Genomic DNA, 19,932 nt, shown 5'->3' with positions numbered 1-19,932 from the left:
CTGGCAACCGTGTCAGCGTGCATGCGCCCGGCCTGCCACAGGAGTCGCTATAGCGCGATGGGACAAGGACATCCCGGCCAGCCAACCCTCCCTTAACCCAGACTACGCTGGGCCAATTGTACGTCACCTCATGGGTCTTTTTGAACCAGGATCTGTAGTAACGCAGCTAGCACTGCACGATGTGTTGATACACAATGTGATGATAATTAGTTTATGGACATTGGATTGAATCTTTTTCCTGCAATTCACTGACACGTTACTCGAAATCCTCCTGACTTCAGAGTCTGGAAAATGTGTCTTTATGTTTTTGGTACGACGTGTTGATTATTAAGGGGTCTGTGGTTTTACTGGTTGGTTCTCCTGTGTGTCTTTCTCACTCAAACACCCACAGGCACAGCCACACACAGCCCACGAGCGCCGCCCCTTCCAATACAACTGTTGGATTTTCAAATCCAAACAATGAGACGTCTCAACCCCCTAGGGGAAAAAACATTTTACAGGACCAATCGATGCGTCTGCTCAACTCCTGAGTGAATATTGCTTTGTTAAATAGCTTCCTGTCCAGACCAGTGAGTCACAGCTCTTCCTCGCTGTGTGGTCATGTGGGTCACAATAACAACATTCTCTGGTCTGATGAAACCAAGATTGAACTGTTTGGCCTGAATGCCAAGCTTCACGTCTGGAGGAAACAAGGCATTGCTCATCACTTGGCCAATACCATTCCTACGGTGAAGAATTAGGTGGCAGCATCATGATGTGGGGATGTTTTTCAGCAGCAGGGAATGGGAGAAAAGTCAGCATGAGGGAAAGGTGAACGGAGCTAAGTACAGAGAGATCCATGATGAAAACCAGCTCCAGAGCGCTCAGGGGCGAAGGTTCACCTTCCAACAGGACAATGACCCTAAGTACACAGCGAAGACAATGCAGGAGTGGCTTCGGGACAAGTCTATGAATGTCCTTGAGTGGCCCAGCCAGAGCTCGGACATGAACCCGATCGACATCTCTGGAGAGACCTGAAAATATATTTGACTTTAATCATAATATTTGTTGTAATATTTGATATGTATTTTCTGGTGGATTTAACTGAAACAGCAATGAACTTACTATGTTTTGCTTTAAAAATAGCTACAGTTGAAGTCGGAAGTTTACATACACCTTAGCCAAATACATGAAATCTCCATCGCTAACAATAACATTTTCCGCCAAGATAGAACTGCCAAAGTGGGCGGTGTTGCAATCTACTGCAAAGATAGCCTGCAGAGTTCTGTATTACTATCAAAGTCTGTACCCAAACAATTCAAGCTCCTACTTCTAAAAATGCACCTTTCCAGAAACAAGTCTCTGACTGTTGCCGCTTGCTATAGACCTCCCTCTGCCCCCAGCTGTGCCCTCGATACCATATGTGAATTGATTGCCCCCCATCTATCTTCTGAGCTCGTGCTACTAGGTGACCTAAACTGGGACATTCTTAACACCCCGGCCATCCTACAATCTAAGCTCGATGCCCTCAATCTCACACAAATGATCAATGAGCCTACCAGGTACAACACCAAATCAGTAAACACGGGCACCCTCATAGATGTCATCCTAACTAACTCGCCCTCCAAATACACCTCTGCTGTTTTCAAAAAAGATCTCAGCGATCACTGCCTCATTGCCTGCATCTGTAATGGGTCTGCGACCAAACGACCACCCCTCGTCACTGTCAAACGCACTCTAAAACACTTCTGCGAGCAGGCCTTTCTAATCGACCTGGCCGGGGTATCCTGGAATGACATTGACCTCATCCCATCAGTAGATGATGCCCATCAGTAGAAGTGCCTTCCTCGCCATCTTAAATAAGCATGCCCCCCTCAACAAATGTATAACTAGGAATATATATAGTCCTTGGTTCACTCCAGACCTGTCTGCCCTTGACCAGCACAAAAACATCCTGTGGCATTCTGCATTAGCATCGAATAGACCCCATGATATGCAACTTTTCAGGGAAGTTAGGAACCAATATACACAGGTAGTTAGAAAAGCTAAGGCTAGCTTTTTCACCAGTTGCACGGATGAAAATCGTTACTTTTGACTTTGACTTTTGACTTCCTATGACATCATATTGCAAATGGACAAAACATATGCCTTATGCACAAGTAAAACAACAAAAAAATTATGATAATACAAGTTGACAAAGGTATAGTTTCAGCAAAGTATAGTTTGAATTTTGAGCATGACAAATTTGTGATGGTACCTGCCCATTAAAACATATTGCAAATGCACAGTGACTTTGAAAAAGTAAGGAAACATAAACAAATGGACATAATGAAATCATCATTTTTTTTTTTCGGTTACCAGTTGCACGCGCATTTGCAATATGATTCTATAGTGAAAAAACATCACCAAATGGACATGATGAAATCAACACAACGAGTGATGGAAATGAACAACTATCACTGCCCGGCCGTCCCGAGTTCATCAGTTCAGTCAATTTTGGCCCCAAAAAAATTGACTTTTGACTTTGACTTTTGACTTCCTATGAAATCATATTGCAAATGGACAAATCATATTCCTTATGCACAAGTAAAAAAAAAAAATTATGATAATAACATTTTACAAAAGTATATTCATACACTTCTTACACATGATTAATTGTCTTAAAATCGAAACAATTTCGAAAAACGGTCCAGAAAGCACTTTTTTTTTGTTTTTAAAGTTTTTAAAAAAAATCACATTTTCGACTTTTGACATCCTATTAAATCACATTGCAAATGGACAAAACATATGCCTTATGCACAAGTAAAAAAAAAAAATTATGATAATAAAATACGAATACAGTTCTTATACGTGTGTAATTGACACAAAATTCGAAAGAATTTTGAAAAACGGTCCAGAAAGCACTTTTTTAAGGGTGTGTGAAGTTTTTTATAAAATTTTGACATTTTTGACTTTTGACTTTTGACTTCCTATGAAATCATATTCCAAATGGAGAAAACATATGCCTTATGCACAAGTAAAAAAAAAAAAAAACTGATAATAAAGTATGACTAAAGTATGTTGATAAAGTTCTTATACATGTGTAATTGACACAAAAATTGAAAGAATTTTGAAAAACGGTCCAGAAAGCACTTTTTTAAGGATGTGTGAAGTTTTTTACCAAATTTTGACATTTTTGACTTTTGACTTTTGACAAAAAAATCGAAAGAATTTCGAAAAAAGGCCCAGAAAGCACTTTTTTAAGGGGTGAAAAGTTTTTGAAAAAATAATCCTTTTTTCAAAATTTTGCTTTTGGATGTTGACTTGGGTTGCATTTCCAATATGAAAAACCCAGGTGGAGCGCACTCGCCCCCTGTTGGATTTTTGAAGTGTTACAATTGGCAATTGCCATATGGCATTTGCCATATACTTTGCACGAATCAACGCCGCTTTGGGTGGTATTGGACATCGTGTATATGGTTTGTCCAATGCCAATATCTTGCCATTCATTTTTGTCCAATTCAGGGGGGTATTCCCTTACTTCTGTCAAGACGTGCTTTAAGTGGTCCGTTTCCGCCCAGGGAGCTTTTGATCTCCTCAAGAATCGTTTTACATCCGCACCTATCCTTGTTACACCTGACGTCTCTAGACAGTTCGTTGTCGAGGTTGACGCGTCAGAAGTGGGCGTGGGAGCCATTCTTTCTCAGCGCTCCCTCTCTGACGACAAGGTCCACCCTTGCGCATATTTTTCTCATCGCCTGTCGCCGTCGGAACGTAACTATGATGTGGGAAACCGCGAACTGCTCGCCATCCGCTTAGCCCTAGGCGAATGGCGACAGTGGTTGGAGGGGGCGACCGTTCCTTTTGTCGTTTGGACTGACCAAAGGAACCTTGAGTACATCCGTTCTGCCAAACGACTTAATGCGCGTCAGGCTCGTTGGGCGCTGTTTTTCGCTCGTTTCGAGTTCGTAATTTCTTATCGTCCGGGCTCTAAGAACACCATGCTTTATCTCGTCTCTTCAGTTCTTCAGTAGCCTCCACTGACCCCGAGGGGATTCTCCCTGAGGGGCGTGTTGTCGGGTTGACTGTCTTGGGAATTGAGAGGCAGGTAAAGCAAGCACTCACTCACACTCCGTCACCGCGCGCTTGTCCTAGGAACCTTCTTTTCGTTCCCGTTCCTACTCGTCTGGCCGTTCTTCAGTGGGCTCACTCTGCCAAGTTAGCCGGCCACCCCGGCGTTCGGGGTACGCTTGCTTCCATTCGCCAGCGTTTTTGGTGGCCCACTCGGGAGCATGACACGCGTCGGTTCGTGGCTGCTTGTTCGGTCTGCGCGCAGACTAAGTCCGGTAACTCCCCTCCTGCCGGCCGTCTCAGACCGCTTCCCATTCCCTCTCGACCGTGGTCTCACATCGCCTTAGATTTTATCACCGGACTGCCTTCGTCAGCGGGGAAGACTGTTATTCTTACGGTTGTCGATAGGTTCTCTAAGGCGGCTCATTTTATTCCCCTCGCTAAGCTCCCTTCTGCTAAAGAAACGGCACAAATCATCATCGAGAATGTTTTCAGAATTCATGGCCTTCCGTCAGACGTCGTTTCGGACAGGGGTCCGCAATTCACGTCTCAATTTTGGAGGGAGTTTTGCCGTTTGATTGGGGCTTCCGTCAGTCTCTCTTCCGGCTTTCACCCCCAGTCTAACGGTCAAGCAGAACGGGCCAATCAGACTATTGGTCGCATCTTACGCAGTCTTTCTTTTCGTAACCCTGCGTCTTGTTCAGAACAGCTCCCCTGGGCAGAATACGCCCACAACTCGCTTCCTTCGTCTGCGACCGGGCTATCTCCTTTTCAGAGTAGCCTCGGGTACCAGCCTCCGCTGTTCTCGTCTCAGTTCGCCGAGTCCAGCGTCCCCTCCGCTCAGGCTTTTGTCCAACGTTGCGAGCGCACCTGGAAGAGGGTCAGGTCAGCACTTTGCTGTTATAGGGCGCAGACTGTGAGAGCCGCTAATAAGCGTAGAACTAAGAGTCCTAGATATTGTCGCGGTCAGAGAGTTTGGCTTTCCACTCAGAACCTTCCCCTTAAGACAGCTTCTCGCAAGTTGACCGCGCGGTTCATTGGTCCGTTCCGTATTTCTCAGATCATTAATCCTGTCGCAGTGCGACTTCTTCATCCGCGATATCTTCGTCGCGTCCACCCGGTCTTCCATGTCTCCTGTGTTAAGCCCGTTCTTCGCGCCCCCGCTCGTCTTCCCCCCCCCCCCCCCCATCCTTGTCGAGGGCGCACCTATCTACAGGGTCCGTAAGATTTTGGACATGCGTCCTCGGGGCCGTGGTCATCAGTACCTAGTGGATTGGGAGGGGTACGGTCCTGAGGAAAGGAGTTGGGTTCCCTCTCGGGACGTGCTGGACCGTTCGCTGATCGATGATTTCCTCCGTTGCCGCCAGGTTTCCTCCTCGAGTGCGCCAGGACGCGCTCGGTGAGTGGGGGGGTACTGTCATGTATTGTCATATTATGTCTTGTTCCTGTTCTTTCTCTTCACTCCGTCTCCCTCTGCTGGTCGTATTAGGTTACCTTCTCTTCCTCTCCTTTCCCCAGCTGTTCCTCATCTTCTCTAACTACCTTGTTCACCCTTTTCCCACCTGTTCCCTTTTTCCCTCTGATTAGGTCTCTATTTCTCTCTCTGTTCCTGCTTCTGTCTTTGTCAGATTCTCGTTTGAGTTTCTCATGCCAGAACCAAACTATCGTCTCGTTTGCTTCACCCTTATCCTGTCCTGTCGGAATCTGCCTGTTCATCTGATGCTACGTGTGATCAGGTACCTCTGTCCTCTACGACCCGCGCCTACCCAGAGAGACCAGCAGTCTGTCGCCGCTAACCCAGCTATTCTCCTCTGCTGCTAAGAAGGGGACTCTAACCCAGCTATTCTCCTCTGCTGCTAAGAAGGGGGACTCTTCTGTAAATATCAGAAGGACTTTATGATTAATTTGTCGCCCTCTCTGCGGGTTGTCTATTTTGCCATTATATACATCTGAAGAGGATCTATGTCTTCCCTGTGTTTTGACATTAAAGGACTCTGTTTTTGTTAAACCGCTTTTGGGTCCTCACTCACGTGCATAACAAAGAGGCTCTGAGTTTGAAGGTAGGCCTTGAAATACATCCACAAGTACACCTAAAATTGACTCCGATTATGTCAATTTGCCTATCAGAAACTTCTAAAGCCATGACATAATTTTCTGGAATTTTCCAAGCTGTTTAAAGGGAGAGTCAACTTAGTGTAAACTTCTGACCCACTGGAATTGTGATACAGTGAATTATAGAAGTGAAATAATCTGTCTGTAAACAATTGTTGGAAAAATTACTTGTCATGCACAAAGTAGATCCCCTAACCGACTTGCCAAAACTATAGTTTGTTAACAAGAAATTTGTGGAGTGGTTGAAAAACTAGTTTTAATGACTTCAACCTAAGTGTATGTAGACTTCTGACTTCAACTGTATATTTTGGAGATTATCTCATTTTCAAGTAACTGAAAGTTAGATTTCGGTCTTAGTGACAGGAATATACATGACTAACCACTTGTTCGCTACTATATGACGTGACTATTCCAGTTCAACCATTGACCTCTCATCTCCTCACCTTAGTTTCTACTGTATGTGGTGATCATTTTGATTATAAATAGCGGATGCTCCGCTTATATCCACTTCGCACTATCCTACTGAGTCAAACTATGCTGGTTTCAATATATTTTTTTCATATTGTCCTTTTCAGCAACTATGGGGGATGTGTAACTAGGCCAGCTCAGTACAGCTTGGTTTGGCTTGGTTCAGTTCAGATCAGTATTGTGAGAAAAGCTCTATTAAAGTGGGTCAGGTGATGACAAAATTCCCCTCTTGTCTAAAAAGGTAATCGCATATGGAGTGTTACTGAAATTCAAGCAAACTCCTAAGAAAAGATGAGACACCATATTGAAAAATAACGTTTATTCTCTTCTATATCATTCGATGTCTATTTCCCAAAAAGTGCACCATTGATTTGACAGTAAAGCGAAACTCAAATTAACGAGGACAGCGGAGACACAGCCATGCTACATTTACATTCAAAGTGGACAGAAATATGCACTATGGGTAGACAGTCACAGGCTATGTCTGATATGACACCCTATTCCCTATGTAGTGCACTACTTTTGCCCATCGGCAATGGGTAAAGGTAGTGCACTATCTATGGGATAGGGTGTCATCTCAGACAGTCACAGTCACGTGTATAAAAGTGTTGAGATGAAAAGGGGGATGTCTTGGGTCAAGTTGTTCCTTCAGATCAAGATGTGTTGGTCAGGTCTTTATTTATCCTTTGATCATGGCAGCAAACTCTGAAAATGTGAACACAAAAATGTATATCAATGGTTCAATAATGTCTTATTCAACAGTTAATTTTCAATTACATCTGAGATTGCAAAGACTTGCCAGGAACATGCATGTCTTGTTGCTGAAAGAATGCTCCAAAATTCCAAAAGGAATATTCCTCACCATCAACTCCAATCATGCCATCACCATCCTTGTCCCCATCAGCCAGGAAAGCCTTGGTCTCAGCGTCAGTCAGGGCTCTGGCAGAAGCAGAGAAGTTCTGCAGGAACAGCCTGGATGGATACAGTGCATACAGGCAATGAGCAAAGACCGTGAATACAGACTATCCTGCTGCTTTCCTTCTCCACTCATATTTTGCTGAGCTAAAAATACAGAGAGGTAGGTTTGAAGTTAGGTATTTTTCCCCCCACACTAAACAATCAGTCAAGCCCCCATTCACTCTAAGGAACATGATCAAACTCTCCCTTTCAGTACACCACCGGAGCTGTGAGCCTGGTGAGGCATGAGAGAGCAGGCATAAACCAGAATCAGAGGTGTTAGAGGATGAGTGGAATATCAGAGGGGTCCTTACTTGAGCTCATCCTCCTCAATGAAGCCACTCTTGTCCTGGTCAATGACGTAGAAGGCCTTCTTCACGTCATCGTTAGACTTGCTGGCCAGGCCAACCTTGGCAAAGAACGCCTTGTGGTTGAAGGAGTCAGCAGCTGAGGGGAGATCAGGTATCCATTAGTGCTGTAGGAGGATTTCACAGTTACAACTACACTGAACGATGCTGGTGGGCCATGGCTGTGCCTGCTTGCCCAGGGATAGTCTAGTGGTAGAGCTGCAATGTTAACACATTTCCCATGCCAATAAAGCCCCTTGAATTGAATTGAATTGAGAGAGAGAGAGAGAGACACACAGACAGACAGACAGACAGACAGACAGACAGACAGACGGACAGACAGACAGAAATTAGAGAGTGAAAGTGAACTGAGGCATCTATAAGAGGTTTACCTGCGCAAGCAGCGAGGGCTGCAGCAACATCAGCATCGTTAAGACCGGCGAAGGACATGTTTAGCTGTGTAGAAAGCAGAGAAGATCAGTTACAGCAAAGCAAATGTTATTCTGTTCTTCACCTGCTTCTGTATAGCAACTGAAACTACTGATTTCATTATGCTGAAACTTTGCCCTTTGTCCTTGGATATTTGGAAGATTGAACCTCTCAACCCATATTAAACAATTGCATTTCCTAATAATATAAGTGGTAATAACATAGTTATTGTTATGTTATTAACATCTGAAAATCAAGTTCTATTATTTTGGATAGTTTCGGTTCTTTTGGTTAGGATAGGTTAGGACAGGTTATTTTCATTAGTTTTGGTTATTTTGGTTAGGATAGGTTAGGACAGGTTATTTTCATTAGTTTTGGTTCTTTTGGTTAGGATAGGTTAGGACACATTATTTTGATTAGTTTTGGTTCTTTTGGTTAGGATAGGTTAGGACAGGTTCTTTTCATTAGTTTTGGTTCTTTTGGTTAGGATAGGTTAGGACAGGTTATTTTCATTAGTTTTGGTTATTTTGGTTAGGATAGGTTCACACAGCAGAGAGCATCAGGAAGGAAGGTCTTCTATTCCAAAGCCCAGACTTGCAGGAAGTGAATGATAAAGGATATCATCCCAATGATGTAGCCTAGGGATTTAGTTGTATGATGTCCTTCCATTTGGTTCCTTGATTATTCCAAAGGCAAAAAACTTCTTTAATTGAGATATCGTTTATAGTAGAGGCTTCCTCCATGTTCAGTTCCATAGCAAGGTGTAGTAAAGCCGAAGGGTTGAAGATACATGCAAGATGTTGTCGACCTGACAAGATTAAGATTTATCCCTCTGCAACAGACTCACCTCAGGTTTGGCTCTAAGGCTTGAGTGGATTCGCAAAGATGATTCTGCCAAATGGTGTAAGCCCCCCCTGCCTAAGCCTTCAACCTTATATATCCTACTCACCTGAAACATGAGACGTAATGTAATAGACACCGCATGCAAAGCAGTTGGTTGAAAATGTGTCCAGTAGTCGGGGTCCTTTCTATTTATATACACATACATGAAGATGCTTAAAAGGTACTTGTATGCTTAATATTAAATTGGGCTAATAATATACACTTCTGCTATGGATGAAATATACTTGCTGCCGATGCAGATTTATATCCTGTGAAAAGCCATACAGATGATGTGATGAGGTAAATTGGATTTTGTAGTTATTGAAAACCAGATTTTACACACAGATGTCTGAATCTTTTGTTGGCTTCGAAGTTCACAAGTGAGCACCTGCACGTGCGCAAACGTTACTGTGATATTTTTAACAATTATTTCAAATGTTTAGATTTCAAATGAAATGTTATTTGTCACATGCTTTGTAAACAACAGGTGTAGACAGGGCTCTATTCAATCCACATCGCAGAAGTTCAGCTTTTGCAGAGTGATTGAAATTTAAAGACAATGTTTCTGCTTTAGCATAGACCGCATTCTCGGTAAACGATGCATATATCGACTCAATCTGAAATGACCTTTACATTTATATCGCTTCAGCTTTACACTTTGAAAAAAGCGATAACAGTGAAATGCTTACTTGTGTCTTTATGTTTTACTGTCTGTTTTACAAAATGCATCAATAACCACTTAGTTTAACAGTTCAAAGGTCTAATTTACAACAGTTGCTCTAATGAGTTATTGGCATGTGCAAAATGTCTGTAATGAGTGGTTGCTCATGTAGCCTAAGTGTTGAACAAAAGTAGAGTTTATGATGTATTGCTGTAGGTGTAGAGTGCTGTGTTATGTTGCAGAGGGAAACAAAGACACTTGAATGGCTAATTATAGTGTTGATGTGTCTTTTGTTAGTTTTAAAACACCATTTAAAGGCCCATTGCAGTCAAAAATGTGATTTCCTGTGTTTTATATATTTTTCCACACTTTAAGGTTGGAATAATACTATGAAATTGTGAAAATTATGATCACGCAGTTTTAGTGTAAGAGCTGTTTGAAAAGACTGTCTGAAATGTCAGACTGTTTTGGGATGGAGTTTTGGAATGGCTGGGGACATCACCAGATTAGTTAGTAGACTAATAACAAAGACAGTTCCAAACCTCTCTGCCAATAACAGCTAGTTTTCAATTTTCCCCTCCCCACTCAGGCCACTCCCAGACAGTCCTAGCAAAATTCTTGATTGAGAAATGGCTTTTTGCTATGAATCTATTTGTTTGTTTGACCATTTCAATTGAAAACAACCACTGTAAAGTAATGAATTGTTACCCAGAAGTGATTTGATATTGAGATAAAAACGGCTTCCTTGGACTTTTAACTAGTGTGTAAATCACCAAGTGCTGCTGACACAATTGAAATGATATGAGGAAAATAAAAGCAAAAAGCAACATAATTCAAAATCTAACCCAAAATGTCTGTTTTAATTGTTATATATGTTGTAATTGTTATATAATATTTGCACATTTTGTAAAAAAGACAAAATTATACCAGACCACTGTTACGGTTTTCTTCGGGTGAAAGAGAGTCGGACCAAAATGCAGCGTGGTTAATTCGATACATATTTAATGAAGATGAAACACGAACAATACAAAAACGTAACGTGAAAACCGAAACAGCCTAAACTGGTGCAAACTAACACAGAGACAGGAACAATCACCCACGAAACACTCAAAGAATATGGCTGCCTAAATATGGTTCCCAATCAGAGACAACGAGAATCACCTGCCTCTGATTGAGAACCGCCTCAGGCAACCATAGACTTTGCTAGAAAACCCCACTAAACCACAATCCCAATACCTACGAAAACCCCAAGACAAAACAACCACATAAATAAACCCATGTCACACCCTGGCCTGACCAAAATAATAAAGAAAACACAAAATATAAAGACCAGGGTGTGACAGAACCCCCCCCCCCCCCCCCCTCTGGCTGCTCCATGCAGACTGGCGACTCTGGCTGCTCCATGCAGACTGGCGACTCTGGCTGCTCCATGCAGACTGGCGACTCTGGCTGCTCCATGCAGACTGGCGACTCTGGCTGCTCCATGCAGACTGGCGACTCTGGCTGCTCCATGCAGACTGGCGACTCTGGCTGCTCCATGCAGACTGGCGACTCTGGCTGCTCCATGCAGACTGGCGACTCTGGCTGCTCCATGCAGACTGGCGACTCTGGCTGCTCCATGCAGACTGGCGACTCTGGCTGCTCCATGCAGACTGGCGACTCTGGCTGCTCCATGCAGACTGGCGACTCTGGCTGCTCCATGCAGACTGGCGACTCTGGCTGCTCCATGCAGACTGGCGACTCTGGCTGCTCCATGCAGACTGGCGACTCCTTGCAGACTGGCAGCTCCTTGCAGACTGGCAGCTCCTTGCAGACTGGCAGCTCCTTGCAGACTGGCAGCTCCTTGCAGACTGGCAGCTCCTTGCAGACTGGCAGCTCCTTGCAGACTGGCAGCTCTGGCTGCGCTGAACAGGCAGGAGACTCCGGCAGCGCTGTAGAGGAGGAAGGCTCTGGCAGCGCTAGATAGGCGGGAGACTCCAGCAGCGCTGGAGAGGAGGAAGGCTCTGACTGCGCTGAACAGGCGGGAGACTCCGGCAGCGCTGTAGAGGAGGAAGGCTCTGGCAGCGCTAGATAGGCGGGAGACTCCGGCAGCGCTGGAGAGGAAGAAGGCTCTGACAGCGCTGGACAGGCGAGGCGCACTGTAGGCCTGATGCGTGGTGCGGGCACTGGTGGTACTGGGCCGAGAACACGTACAGGAAGCCTGGTGCGGGGAGCTGCCAGCGGAGGGCTGATGCGTGGAGGTGGTACTGGATAGACCGGACCGTGCAGGCGCACTGGAGCTCTTGAGCACCGAGCCTGCCCAACCTTACCTGGCTCGATGCCCACTCTAGCCCGGCCAATACGAGGAGCTGGTATGTACCGCACCGGGCTATGCACCCGCACTGGAGACACCGTGCGCTCCACCGCATAACACAGTGCCTGCCCGGTCTCTTTAGCCCCCCGGTAAGCACAGGAAGTTTGCGCAGGTCTCCTACCTGGCGTAGCCATACTCCCTGTGAGCCCCCCCCCCCCAATACATTTTTGGGGCTGACTCTCGGGCTTCCATCCGCGTCGCCGTGCTGCCTCTTCATACCAGCACCTCTCCGGGGCGGCGATATTCTCCAGGCTGTGCCCAGGGTCCTTTTCCGTCCAATATCTCCTCCCAAGTCCAGAAGTCCTGTGATCGCTGCTCCTCACGATAAACATTGGGAGTTGGCTCAGTTCTGAACCCTGACTCTGCCACACTCTCCCTGAGCTCCCCCAATACATTTTTGGGGCTGACTCTCGGGCTTCCTTCCGCGCTGCCGTGCTTGTCTCTTCAACTCCATTCTCCTATAACCCTCTTCGCACTGCTCCAGCGAATCCCAGGCGGGCTCCGGCACTCTCCCTGGGTCGACCGCCCACCTGTCTATTTCCTCCCAAGTTGTATATTCCAAACTTTGTAGCTCCTGCTGCCGCTGCCTGTCACCACGCCGCTTGGTCCTGTTGTGGTGGGTGATTCTGTTACGGTTTTCTTGCCTTGAAAGAGAGTCGGACCAAAATGCAGCGTGGTTAATTCGATACATCTTTAATGAAGATGAAACATGAACAATACAAAAACTTAAAAAAACCGTGAAAACCGAAACAGCCTAAACTGGTGCAAACTAACACAGAGACAGGAACAATCACCCACGAAACACTCAAAGAATATGGCTGCCTAAATATGGTTCCCAATCAGAGACAACGAGAATCACCTGCCTCTGATTGAGAACCGCCTCAGGCAACCATAGACTTTGCTAGAAAACCCCACTAAACCACAATCCCAATACCTACGAAAACCCCAAGACCTACGAAAACCCCAAGACAAAACAACCACATAAACAAACCCATGTCACACCCTGACCTGACCAAAATAATAAAGAAAACACAAAATATAAAGACCAGGGCGTGACAACCACATGAAAAATATGAATTCATAGAACTCTAATTAGGGCCTAATAACTTCTGGAATCATGAATCTGTTCAATAGCTTGTCACACATCTTTCCCTACAGTTGGATGTACTGGTCCCTCCTGGGCAGTTCAACATGTTGACTGGGGACCTCTTTGCTGAGGAATGTGATTGCTTTTTCTCAGTGTCATTGTAATTCTGTATATAATGGTGCCGGAGGGGATGGCTGCCGTTTTACGGGCTCCTATAACCAACTATGCTATTTTGCTTGTTTTTACGCATTGTTGGTAACTCATTTTGTACATAATCTTGCTGCTACTGTATCGTATGACCAAAAGAGCTCCTGGAAATCAGAACAGCGATTACTCACCTCGAACTGGATGAAGATTTTTTCTTTAATGAGTCCGACGCAAAGGTTATAAAGCTTCGTCAAGACAAGGTACAAATCCCCGTCATCAGTGTGAAGAAACAGTGGGGGGGAAAAGGGGAGGAGGGATGGGTGCCTTGTAAGAATTTGCAGATGAATAGGTAAACCACCACTTATCTCAGCATTAAGGGCCAACGTGCAATCATTGGAAAACAAACTGGACAATCTATGATTAAGACTATCCTACCAACGGGATGTTAAAAACTGTAATATTGTCATGCCCTGACCTTAGAGATCCTTATTTATTCTCTATGGTTGGTTGGGTCATGGTGTGACTAGGGTGGGAATATCTATGTTTTCTATTTCTTTGTTGGTTTGGCCGAGTGTGGTTCCCAATCAGAGGCAGCTGTCTATCATTGTCTCTGATTGGGGATCATATATACTGTAAGTTGTGATTTTCCGTTTGGGTTTTGTGGGGTGTTATTTTCTGTTTAGTGTCTGTGCCTGACGGAACTGTTCACTTTCGTTTTTTGGATTTGTTATTTTTGTTTGAGTGTTTCTTGTAAATAAATATCATGAACACTTTCCACGCTTTGGTCCACTCTTCCTTCCACTGACGACGAGCGTTTACAAATATCTTATGTTTCACCGAGTCGTGGCTGAACGATGACGGATAATATAGAGCTAAACTGTAGACCACACTATCTACCAAGAGAGTTCTTATCTATATTATTCGTAGCTGTCTATTTACCACCACAAACAGATGCTGGCACTAAGACCACACTCAACGAGCTGTATAAGGCCTTAAGAAAACAAGTGGTCAATGTAAGTAGTCTGGGTGGACATTTGAGTAATTGTTCAGCAGTCATGGCTTGGGGGTAGAGGCTGTTAAGGAGCCTTTTGGTCCAGTACCGCTTGCCGTGCGGTTGCAGGGAGAACATTATACGACTTGGGTGACTGGAGTCTTTGACAATTATTTGGACCTTCGTCTGACACCAACTAGTATATAGGTCCTGGGGGAAAAAATGTTAGGAAGCTTGGTGATGTACTGGGCCGTACGCACTACCCACAGTGTCTCCTGACCCCTCCTGTCTCAGCCTCCAGTATTTATGCTGCAGTAGTTTATGTGTCGGGGGGCTAGGGTCAGTTTGTTATATCTGGAGTACTTCTCCTGTCCTATTCGGTGTCCTGTGTGAATCTAAGTGTGCGTTCTCTAATTCTCTCCTTCTCTCTTTCTCTCTCTCGGAGGACCTGAGCCCTAGGACCATGCCCCAGGACTACCTGACATGATGACTCCTTGCTGTCCCCAGTCCACCTGGCTGTGCTGCTGCTCCAGTTTCAACTGACCTGAGCCATAGGACCATGCCCCAGGAATACCTGACATGATGACTCCTTGCTGTCCCCAGTCCACCTGACTGTGCTGCTGCTCCAGTTTCAACTATTCTGCCTTATTATAATTCGACCATGCTGGTCATTTATGAACATTTGAACATCTTGACCATGTTTTGTTATAATCTCCACCCGGCACAGCCAGAAGAGGACTGGCCACCCCACATAGCCTGGTTCCTCTCTAGGTTTCTTCCTAGGTTTTGGCCTTTCTAGGGAGTTTTTCCTAGCCACCGTGCTTCTACACCTGCATTGCTTGCTGTTTGGGGTTTTAGGCTGGGTTTCTGTACAGCACTTTGAGATATCAGCTGATGTACGAAGGGCTATATAAATAAATTTGATTTGATGATTTGATTTGATACCCTCTGTAGCGCCTTCCAATCAGACACTAAGCAGTTGCCATACCAGGCGGTGGTGCAACCGTTCAGGATGCTCTCAATGGTGCAGATGAAGAAATTTTTGAGGATCTGGAGACCCATGCCAAATCTAGGATCTAGGTTTTCCGGGATGATGCAGTTGATGTGAGCCATGACCATCCTTTCAAAGCACTTCATGGCTATCGACGTGAGTGCTACGGGGCAGTGATAATTTAGGCAGGTTACATTCGCTTCCTTTGGTACAGGGACTATGGTGGTCTGCTTGAAACATGTCAGTGTTACAGACTCGGTCAGGAAGCGGTTGAAAATGTCAGTGAAGACACTTGCCAGTTGGTCCACATACAAGTATACATACGTGTGTGACCAGATGAATGTCATTGCGTCCCAAATGGCACCCTTTTCTCTATGGGCCCTGGTCAAAAGTATTGCACCATATTGGGAATAGGGTGCCACGTTGGATGTTTCAAATGGGTTTTATACTGCAGCAGGTGGCACTCTTGAGTTTTTCCTCTTGCTTTTGTGTGAAGGAATTTCACAGCCAGCTGGATAAACTTTGGGAATCAGTTTGTTACCATTCTATTTATATGGTTGTGTAGAGACTATCCAAACCCTTTTAATAAATCTAGCACTGGAAACCTCATCAGTTAATATTTTATGGTACATAACTTACCAGGCAGAGAATTACATGGGAAATGGTAATTACATAGTAATACCTGACCCCTAACCCCTGACCTTTACCCACAGACAGGTAGAGGAATCCATTTAGACACCCCTTAACTATTCTCCCTCAGATTATGTCCTTTGTATCCATTCCTGACATTATTTAATATGAGTGTTGTTGTAAAATGTCAGAACAGTGGACAACTCGTTATTGGATGAAACTAGGACTGAATCCAAGCTGATGTGGGACATTCTGACATTCTGACATTCCAAACTCCACTTAGAGGTGATCCTTGGACTAAATTCCACCTTGTCATCAATTAGTATGTAAAAATAATTAAATACAGTTAGTGTACATTCTAGCTGGAAACAAATATCTCCAAGTAAATGTTCAGAGTGCAATTTGTTCAATTCTCCTTCCCTTTCTTCATAAATAGAAATGGCCTTATTCTATGTCACCGAGTATGACATTCTCTCAGTCTGATATCTGAGAGAGAGAAACGTATTCATAAATGTGCCTCATTGACAAAAATGGTGTAACTTGGGAGTTCTGAAACCCTAGCCGGGTACTGGCTGGGGCCCTTTGGAATGTGCTGGCTCTAACTGAACAGAGATCCTCTAGCTGGCCAGCCCCCTAAAGAGCTGGCTCCAAGAGGTCCTGGGAATCCCAGTGTAGCTCGTGCTGAATCAGTCCTATATACTCTAATATTCTAAATAAACATTCTTTAGTTCTTTGAGGGACTTCCTCAGTTGTGACACTCAATGTTCGATTAATAACAGAAGTCGGTGCTAATCCAAATGTGAATTTATTTCAATTTTCAAAAAGTGCAAAAGCATGGTGGTAAATATTTGCACACCGGCTGAATGCGAACATAAGACATATTTAAAAAACATAACAGTCAACACGCTTTGGGGGTGTGGGGTTACAGTCAAAACAGTCTGTGCGACATTCATAAATAAAATGAATATAAAAAAGATGCAGTATGTGACAGGCAGCGGGCCAGGACAAAACCTCAACAGCAGATTTGTGTTTCTATGATAACCAAGCCAATGGTAGATGACTTATGCGTTCACCAAGGTGACAAACTCTGTGGAAACAAGGAGGAAACAACAACAGTTATTGCAGTGGCAGGTCTTGATGAGATCTTTTAAAAAATGCACCTCATAAAATCCTCATTCCTACATGGCATTTAAAAGGCATTTAAAATGTAACTAGTAGTTACACGATTCATAAAAGCAGTTACTTGTTATTTTTAGGGGTACTTTTATATCCAATTGGTAGTTACAGTCTTGTCCCATTACTGCAACTCCCATAATGACTCAGGAGAGGTGACGGTAGAGAGCCATGCGTCCTCCGAAACACGACCCTGCCAAGTCACACTGCTCACTTTAACCCGGAAGCCCTGCGCAATGTGTCGGAGGATGTGTACAGCTGGCGACCGAAGTCAGTGTGCATGCGCCTGTCCTGCCACCAGGGGTCGCTAGAGTGCGATGGGACAAGGTCATCCCGACCGGCCCAACCCTCTCCTAACCCGGACAACGCTGGGCCAAGTTTGCGCCACCTCATGCGTCTCCCGGTTACGGCCAGGGATTGAACCCGGGTCTGTAGTGACGCCTCAAGCACTGCGATGCAGTGCCTTAGACCGCTGTGCCACTAAGGAGGCCTAGTTACTTGTTACAGTTACTTGGCCAACTGAATAGGGTAAAGTACATAGTTGCTAGTTTGATAGTTTAATTGAAATGTGTAAAAGTGATTTGTTTACCATCTACTCCGATCATGCCATCACCATCAACATCTCCTGCTGCAAGGAAGGCCTTGGTCTCTTTTTCTGTCAGAGCTCTGGCACCAGCAGAGAAGGTCTGGAGGAACAGCCTGGAGAAAGAGGAGGAGGGTGGAAGAGAGGGAGGGAGAGCGGGAAAGAAGGAGGGAGAAGGCATTTTTTGAAAATTGTGTGCTATTTTCCTATGTGAATTCATGACTTTTGAATTCATTAGTTGAATACATGCATTTAACCCTCGAATTGACCCTTGGATCTATTTTAGTTGAAAAGATGTACATTTCTGGCCTCAGAATAGTCAGAAGGGAATAGCCCAAATATGGAGGTTACTGGTGTTCATTTCAGTTGAAGGGTGTGTTTATGTTACCCCTATGCAATCAAATGAATATGAGACTTGGTGGGTAGAGAGCAAGGAATAGTCAAGATATGCACTGGTATTAATTTCAGTTTCAAGGGTAGTGTTGCGTTGTACTGGACAGTAACGTAGCCTTTGACAACTGAATCAACATGAGACTTACTTGAGCTCATCCTCCTCAATGAAGCCACTCTTGTCCTGGTCAACGAAGTAGAAGGCTTTCTTCAAATCCTCAGCAGACTTTCCAACCAGGCCAACCTTGGCGAAGAACTCCTTGTGGTTGAAGGACTCAGCAGCTGTGAGGGATAAACACTGTGGTCATTTCAACATCACAACCTGCTCATGGATGATTAAACCTGGTCAATATGGCCCCTTCCACTTTCACTGACATTGGTTGTCATAAATCAATTAAGTGTAGCACACCTGCACTATGCTTGAGGGCAGCAGCGATATCCTCATCCTTAAGCATTCCCTTGAAAGCCATTTTTAGATTCTGAGAAATGGAGAGAGACAAAGTGAGAGAAGAGAGAAGAGAGCGAGAGAAACATTTTCGAAGTCCTGAACATAAATATTTAACAGTAAATACATAGACTATCTTTTGACTGATAACCACAACTGTCAAGAAAACTGTTTTAGGCTTATAGATAGACCTTTTTTCAAATGTTCTTTAATTAATTAACTAATTATTTAGTTGATTCATGGATTTAAATGGATAAGAAATAGCATTGGTTCTGTTTTATCTGTATCCTACAAGTTTACATTCCAAACTTAGCTCCTCTGTGCTCAAAGGCAGAGTCCCCCAATGCAAGAAACTACAGTAGGCCAGCACGCATACAGTAGTATGCTTTGACCCATGACCTTTAGCTCTGCTAGACCTGTTTCTATTCTGTCTCTCAACCATTCACACACAAAGATTAACATAGGACTTTCACTGTCATGAAAGTCCAGCCATGGTATTTTAGATTGAGAACAAGCATTGGTTTAGAAAGAAAGATTGAGTAAGACATGTCTGCCAGCGACAGTAAGTCTTTTTTAGAGTGGTCCTCGAACTGACATTCCTCGTGAGCCAAAACCATGGCATAAGTCCTCCATCTCCATCTCTCAGGTACGCTTGAAGTCCCATATTTTTTTTTTTTTTTTAAACTCCAACTCCAAACACATTCCAGATAGAAACATTTCCCTCTTCATTTTTATTGAATGTATTCCGTGGAGGTTGTAAATAAAGATCTTTGCGTGTTGTTGAAAACCATTGGTGGTCAGTAAATTAGAACATCAGTCCGATTGAGGGAACTCACCTTTGGAAGATTAGTGGCGAGGAGGCAGTTGTATCTCAGTGTAGGGCCGGATGAAGCAATTCTCCTTTAGCTCTCACATTATATACTCTCGCCCTTCAAGGTGTAACGCACACCATATGCTTAGGGTTAGTTTTGGAAAAATGTGTCTAGTAGTCAAATTGTGCTATTTTTATCCTTTCAACTAAGGATATGCATGCAGTCCTTGGTGAAATGCAAGGCGTGCATTTTTGGGCTCAAGCTCATCTACTCATTCAGCTGCATGTTGGAGGTAAAATGCCTGCAATGCATATTGGTTTTGTAATACGACCCTTATCTGCAACCTCAGTGAGTTTCTGAATGTGTAGAACAAGTCTTACATCATAAAACAGATATGAACCATTTAGTATTTGTCAAATCACATCATTTAGTTGTATATGATTTA

General features: G+C 44.2%; 2 protein-coding genes across 3 annotated transcripts; both read right to left on the bottom strand.

Moving 5' to 3' along the window:
• Positions 1-6,913: 6,913 nt before the first annotated feature.
• LOC139381169 (parvalbumin beta 2-like) lies at positions 6,914-9,254 on the bottom strand. Of its 2 annotated transcripts, XM_071124553.1 has the most exons (6): positions 9,190-9,249; positions 8,306-8,369; positions 7,881-8,013; positions 7,472-7,581; positions 7,194-7,314; positions 6,914-7,104 (listed from the first exon to the last, which is right to left on the bottom strand). In XM_071124553.1, the coding sequence occupies exons 2-5, from the start codon at positions 8,361-8,363 to the stop codon at positions 7,289-7,291; spliced, it is 327 nt and encodes a 108-aa protein (XP_070980654.1). In that variant the 5' UTR covers positions 8,364-8,369; positions 9,190-9,249; the 3' UTR covers positions 6,914-7,104; positions 7,194-7,288. The 2 variants fall into 2 exon arrangements, with proteins under 2 accessions (XP_070980654.1, XP_070980653.1); XM_071124552.1 differs by having other exon boundaries at positions 6,914-7,314; positions 9,190-9,254.
• Positions 9,255-16,873: 7,619 nt separating this feature from the next.
• On the bottom strand, positions 16,874-19,570 carry LOC139381691 (parvalbumin-2-like). Its single transcript, XM_071125392.1, has 5 exons — positions 19,512-19,570; positions 18,640-18,709; positions 18,380-18,512; positions 17,847-17,956; positions 16,874-17,171 (listed from the first exon to the last, which is right to left on the bottom strand). The coding sequence occupies exons 2-5, from the start codon at positions 18,698-18,700 to the stop codon at positions 17,146-17,148; spliced, it is 330 nt and encodes a 109-aa protein (XP_070981493.1). The 5' UTR covers positions 18,701-18,709; positions 19,512-19,570; the 3' UTR covers positions 16,874-17,145.
• Positions 19,571-19,932: the final 362 nt, after the last annotated feature.

This window comes from Oncorhynchus clarkii, chromosome 23 (assembly GCF_045791955.1).
Source record: "Oncorhynchus clarkii lewisi isolate Uvic-CL-2024 chromosome 23, UVic_Ocla_1.0, whole genome shotgun sequence".
In the NCBI taxonomy this organism is placed as follows: domain Eukaryota; kingdom Metazoa; phylum Chordata; class Actinopteri; order Salmoniformes; family Salmonidae; genus Oncorhynchus; species Oncorhynchus clarkii.
This window is presented reverse-complemented; position numbering and strand designations above follow the sequence as displayed.